Genomic DNA, 1,720 nt, shown 5'->3' on the forward strand with positions numbered 1-1,720 from the left:
AGTACCAGATAGTAATGACCCCTATAACAATAAAAGACACGCATTTATACGACCACCCACATACCCCTTACATACCCCTTACCTTCACATAGGCTGTGGAAGTATTCGACAGTGTGCGCCACAACAACTTCAGAACGACCCCAGTCACCAGACCAAACGACTTCCGCACATCTCCTATCGCTGATCGTGATTTGAGACGGATCAATACCCCCACATCGTATTCCTTCAACACGGGCCAAGCCACTACAACACAAGCGAGGACGCCTGTTGCCGTGTCGCAAAGCGGGCTCTCACAGCGCGTGCACGCTACACACGCGCATGGTGCCTATAGGTGATCAGTGACCATGTCTCTGTAGGTAACCGTGCCTCTATAGGCGACCGTACGTTCTGTGTCTGAGGATGAATATACGCTTATTAGAACGTTGCTAGATGTATGCGCCCAGCGGTTTGGTTATGACCAGCCCGACCGCTTCCCAAACTCAGATGGTGCACTTCGGTGTGTCTGACACTGACCGAATCTGAGCCCGTACTTCGCAGGCTATCACTGGGCTCTATGCAGAAGCAGGTCTGCACTGTATGAGACCAGCGCTGGAGTTTGGACCACCGGGGCTACTCACAATCCAAATGTCGTCTTCTCGTCGGATAGCATTAGTACATATACGCTGGTACGGGGCACCGGCCAAATCTGCGGGGAGGTTTGTATCGCAATAGGTGTGAGATTGCTTCTTGGCCTGCATCCTAATCATTGGGGTGTCAGGCGGTAAAGCTAGTATGCTCCGTCCAAAATGCATACAGTTAAAATGTCGATACCTTGCCCAAAGATATAGAGTACCGTCAGCAAAACACCGGCGTTTTGCCTGGACCACAAAAGTCCAATCCGGCGAACAAATGGCAGTGTGACTGTAGAAACGTTCACCATAACTCAGACTAGAAAATGAATATAACAGGCCATAACACATCTCTCAAAACCAACACGATAATTGGCGGAGAGTGGTTATTTGCTGTCAACGTTGCACTATTACGTACAAACGTGGTATATGAATACCTGATAATTCGTGCATCGTCTTCTTTAGAGGTGACGCGGTGATGTATGTACTTTGCTCTCAAAAGTGTATGTACGCTGATCCGTTGGGCTTTGATAGGACTGTGATGATACTCGATTTATCAATAAAGCACTGAATTAGCACGTCTTTCTAAAAACCAACGATGCTAGTCTCAAAGAGCGTCATCATTGATGTACCTATTAGATTTTGTCGGCTTTGGCCTTCATGAAATAGAATAAGGAGACAAGTCACATGTGTAGATTATCAGAACAATAGGTAAACAGATCGGTGTCAGGGAGTGGTCACAGTGCCGAGCAAATCGATAGGAAGAGCCGTACATGATGGATCCACTCCTTATTCTTGCGACCTTTTACCGGAGATAGGGCTAACACGTCAATTATCTCCGTGATTGCTGCGTTAATGCAAGTCCCAACCTCATAAAATAATACTACGTGTCACTACCATAGGTTAAGGATTAGTTTATAAAATATGGAATACGCAATCTTATCGCTATTTCGCCCCAATGATTAGAACATATATGCCTCCCTCAAAGAGATCAGTGAATTTTTATAAAGTGTATCAAATCCAAATAGGTAGTTAGTACTAGGGGGTGAGGGACTGAATAATAAACCACGAGTGTAGACTATCTAATAGGTTACGGGGGTCGACCACCCATC

At 46.1% G+C, this 1,720-nt stretch overlaps 2 protein-coding genes across 3 annotated transcripts; one reads left to right on the forward strand and one right to left on the reverse strand.

Annotated features, from left to right (window-relative positions):
- On the reverse strand, nucleotides 1-1,364 carry SARC_15406 (the record flags this gene model as incomplete). 2 transcript variants are annotated; one of them, XM_014290471.1, is made up of 2 exons in its annotated part: nucleotides 1,046-1,364; nucleotides 1-685 (listed from the first exon to the last, which is right to left on the reverse strand). In XM_014290471.1, the coding sequence occupies exons 1-2, from the start codon at nucleotides 1,059-1,061 to the stop codon at nucleotides 552-554; spliced, it is 150 nt and encodes a 49-aa protein (XP_014145946.1). In that variant the 5' UTR covers nucleotides 1,062-1,364. The 2 variants fall into 2 exon arrangements, with proteins under 2 accessions (XP_014145946.1, XP_014145947.1); XM_014290472.1 differs by having other exon boundaries at nucleotides 584-1,069.
- On the forward strand, nucleotides 91-1,030 carry SARC_15409 (hypothetical protein; the record flags this gene model as incomplete). The annotated part of the gene is made up of 1 exon (XM_014290473.1): nucleotides 91-1,030. A coding segment is annotated over one exon (245 nt), but the record flags the coding sequence as incomplete, so codon positions are not given.
- Nucleotides 1,365-1,720: the final 356 nt, after the last annotated feature.

Source organism: Sphaeroforma arctica (genome assembly GCF_001186125.1).
Source record: "Sphaeroforma arctica JP610 unplaced genomic scaffold supercont1.6074, whole genome shotgun sequence".
NCBI lineage: Eukaryota > Ichthyosporea > Ichthyophonida > Sphaeroforma > Sphaeroforma arctica.